Consider the following 4,232-nt stretch of genomic DNA (forward strand, 5'->3'; position numbering starts at 1 on the left):
AGTTGCCATATACAAGCTTCTATTTTTCCATTGGCTATATACACAGATGTGGATCTAAAGGAGGAAGTGCGTGACTTTCATCTTCTCTTGATAATTTTATGTTGATTACAAATTATATAGATGGAAGGAATGTGAAATAAAGTGTAATGAAGGCCAAGAAAAGAAGGGGATAGCATAGTTCAATGGCTGAGAAAACCAATTTCGGAATCAGACATGTGTTCAGAGTTCCTCAGCTCATTAGCCATATGATCTTTGGCAATTTATTAAACTTCTCTAAGTTTGTTTCGTGATCATAAAGTACATTTAATACTCCTATTTCACTGGGTCATTATGAAATTTAAGTAAGAAAATATATAAATGTTCTGGTCACAATGTTTTGAACATAATAAACACTCAAGTATTATATTTGATCAATTATGTTATTACCTTTCTCCATAATAATAATCAGTCAAGTATCATTACTTAGTTGTTATGGTTGTTATTATTGCCATAATTATTAAGAAAAGATAAAACAATTGATCTGTGGTGTTTAATACTCATTCTTGGCTAATTTTAAGTCAGTTTCCCTCTGGCCCATTCCTTCCCTAAGAATAAGGAGTGTGGTTATAGACTGGGAAAATTTGAGGAAAAAATTTCCCCACTGTGCTAAAAGATAAGAGCTTTAGGCTGAGCTGAGCAGAATAAAGGAGTTGCCAACTCCCTCTTGGAACAGTATCCTCTCCCAAGGATGGATAAGTGAGTGATCCTGACATCGGCTAAGCCTTATGGAGAAAACCCACCTACAGATCTCTAATTGTAGGTAACGGTCTACAGTTCACTTATTCCTGCTTCTTTTTTTGGAGAAAGGGGGTGGTGTGGGCGTTGGGTAAGCGTCTTTTCTCGACACAGAGTGTTAAGTGTGGACTTGGTCAGAATATAAGAGATTAAGCTTTCTTTTGTCTAAGGTCCTAAGTTTCCATACCCACACACCTGATGAGTGAAAATGTTTCTAGGGGTCAAAACCTTTTATGGGAAGAACAGTGCTCTTTGGTCGAGCTCATTAGCCTCCATTTCTAAGCTTGGCAGCAGCTCACCTGAACAAGTATAGAATGTTCCTTTTGGGTAGAATCCTGGGGGTATCATTAGAATCTTGACATAATTGAGGTTTTCTTAGAGATCCGCAAGCGGACTCAGAGACTCACTTTTCCGGTTGACACTGAGAGAGTATGGTGGAGCAACACGTGAGGACGGGAGCAAGGGATGGAAGCGAGAAGTAGTGGGACTCCAGGGGAGCCCTGGGACTCTGGGGGAACCCTGAGGAACCACCAGGGTCCCGATGACCACCCCTTTTCCTCCATGTTCTGTTGCGATTTTCCTGATCAGCCACCTAGGCCACCATCGCTGGCACCACAGCGGTGGCGTCCCTTGATTCAGGGCACGCAAGAAGCAGGGACCCGCGCCGAGGCCAGAGCTGGGGTAAAGAGGCCAGAGGTTGCCATGGCAGACAAGCGGCGCCGTGTGAAAGTCTATATGATGAGTGATGACCAACTATGGGACGAGCTAGGCACGGGGTACCTCTTACCCACTTACGAGGAGCGGCTTCGGGGCCTGTCTCTGCTAGTTCAATCGGAGTCCGATGGTTCACTGATCTTGGAGTCAAAGATAAATCTGAACACGCCCTATCAGAGAAAACGAGAGAACCTAATTATTTGGTATGAAGCTGAGAACCGTGGTATGGCAATAATTTTCCAGGACCCAGCAAGTTGTTATGAGATCTGGAAAGACATTTGCAAGGTTCAAGGTAAAGACCCATCTGTCGAAATCACAGAAGACCTCTTGGATGAATCCGAAGAAGAACAATGTGATGACTTGCCGGAAACCTCTGAACAGCTTGGCCTACCAAACTGTGAACTCAGTAAACTTGAACAGATTGCTGCCTTAGTTACTGCGGGTCTCACCTCACCTTTGCGTAAGGAAAGGCTGGCTCTGGTCTTGGAAAACGAGAACTATATTAAAAAGCTACTGCAGTTGTTTCACACCTGTGAGAACCTAGAGGATACTCAAGGCTTACACTATTTGCATGACATTATTAAAGGAATCTTATGTCTCAACAAGAAATCTCTGTTTGAGATCCTGTTTTCTGATGAGTATATCATGGATGTGGTGGGATGCCTTGAACATGAACCTACTTTGGCTCAGCCAAGAAGGCATAGGGAATTCTTAACCCAAAATGCCAAGTTCAAGGAAGTTATACCAATAACAAACTGTGAACTTCGGCAAAAAATACATCAGACATACAGGGTACAGTACATTCATGACATCCTTGTGTCTAAACCATCCGTGTTTAAAGAGAATCTTTTTTCTACTATTACAACTTTTATTTTTTTAAACAAGGTTGAGATAGTCAGCATGCTGCAGGAAAATGACAAGTTTTTGGCTGAAGGTTTTGCACAGTTAAGGGATAAGACCACAGATATTGATAAACGGCGTGAACTGGTGTTTTTTTTCAAGGAATTCTGTGCATTTTCTCAGACGTTACAGCCTCAGAGCAAGGATACCTTATTCAAAACATTGACACAACTGGGAATTCTTCCTGCTCTTAAAATTGTAATGGCCACGGATGATTTGCAGATAAAATCAGCTGCTACTGATATATTTGCTTATCTAGTAGAGTATAGTCCATCCATAATCCGAGGATTTATAATGGAAGAAGCCCAGCAGAGTGAAGATGGCAACCTTTTCATTAATTTAGTAATTGAACAAATGATCTGTGATACTGATCCTGAGCTCGGAGGTGCTATTCATTTAATGGAACTTCTCCGAGAGCTACTTGATCCATACAACATGCTGGCAACACCTACTAAATGTGAAAGAAGTGAATTTCTAAATTTCTTTTATAAACGTTGTATGCATAACTTAATTGTACCGCTTTTGTCAACCACTTCAGAAGATGTATGTGAAGAAGATAACATAGTTGGAGCTGACCAAAACAACAAAAATCACCTCAATAATTACCAAACAGCACAGCTGCTTGCCTTAATTTTAGAGCTGCTCACATTTTGTGTGCAGCATCACACATATTACATAAAATACTATATTTTTAGGAAAGACTTGCTAAGAAGAGTCTTGATCCTGATGAATTCAAAGCACACTTTCCTTATCTTGTGTGCTCTTCGCTTTATAAGAAGGATGATTGGCCTTAAAGATGAACTTTACAATCATTACATCATCAAGGGAAATCTTTTTGAGCCGGTTGTAAATGCTCTTCTAGATAATGGAACTCGGTACAATATGTTGAATTCAGCTGTTATTGAGCTGTTTGAATACATAAGAGTGGAAAATATCAAGTCTCTTGTTGCACATGTAGTTGAAAACTTTTATAAAACACTTGAGTCAATTGAGTATGTTCAGACATTCAAAGGATTGAAGATTCAATATGAACAAGAGAAAGACCAGCAGATTCAAATACAGAAAACCTTGCATTCTATACTGTATAGTAAAGTGTTTTGCAGAGATTCCAGTGTCTTGGAGGAGAAGGAAGAAATGAATTTTAAAGAAAATATAGAGGAAGGAGAAGCAGATATGCCACCATTGGAAGGTGAATTTCAAGATTGTTGTGATAAATTTACGGAGGCTAAAAAAACAAAAGAAAATGAAGACAAGGTAGATCTTCCCAAAAGAATATCTTTTGGTGACTTGAAATTTACTTCATCCCATTCTGCTGATACTGCTTCCAGCAGAGCAAGTAACCCAAGCACGATTAGCTTAGTGGATTATTCAGACGATGAAGAGGAAGATAAAGAAGATGAAACATCCCTCAGAAAAAGACCACGTCTTTAGTAAAATCTTTATGGGAAACCCTCAACATTACTGAACTTTACATTACTAAAATTCTGTAAACATCAAAACATTACTAAAATTCTGTAACATTAGCTGAAAAATCTGAATCCAAAAGCTTTCTCATGTGAGCTTATAAGTATTCAATACATAGCAAAGATGCTCAGTGTTACCATCTAGGAGAATTTAGTTCTATAAAAATCAAACTTGCCAAAATCTTAAAAAAACCAAAAAAAATGAACTAAAACCTGACTGATAACTTCTTAGCAGGAAAATTCTTAGTTTAGGGGGAGGAAACAGTTTGATAATCTAGTATTAATGTAATTTTGTTCCAAGTGTATGTATTAGAAACAACTGTTAACAGTGCAGCTGCAAAGCTTGTATTACCTGCCCAGTGGTCTGGCTATGGTTTTCTT

The 4,232-nt window shown here is 39.1% G+C and overlaps 1 protein-coding gene across 1 annotated transcript; it reads left to right on the forward strand.

Moving 5' to 3' along the window:
• The first annotated feature begins 1,476 nt into the window (after positions 1-1,476).
• On the forward strand, positions 1,477-3,819 carry PPP4R3C (protein phosphatase 4 regulatory subunit 3C). Its single transcript, XM_031446530.2, has 2 exons — positions 1,477-2,975; positions 3,141-3,819. Exons 1-2 carry the CDS (start codon positions 1,477-1,479, stop codon positions 3,817-3,819), a joined length of 2,178 nt encoding a protein of 725 aa, XP_031302390.2.
• Positions 3,820-4,232: the final 413 nt, after the last annotated feature.

The sequence above is a fragment of the Camelus dromedarius genome, chromosome X (assembly GCF_036321535.1).
Source record: "Camelus dromedarius isolate mCamDro1 chromosome X, mCamDro1.pat, whole genome shotgun sequence".
NCBI classification, from domain to species: Eukaryota; Metazoa; Chordata; class Mammalia; order Artiodactyla; family Camelidae; genus Camelus; species Camelus dromedarius.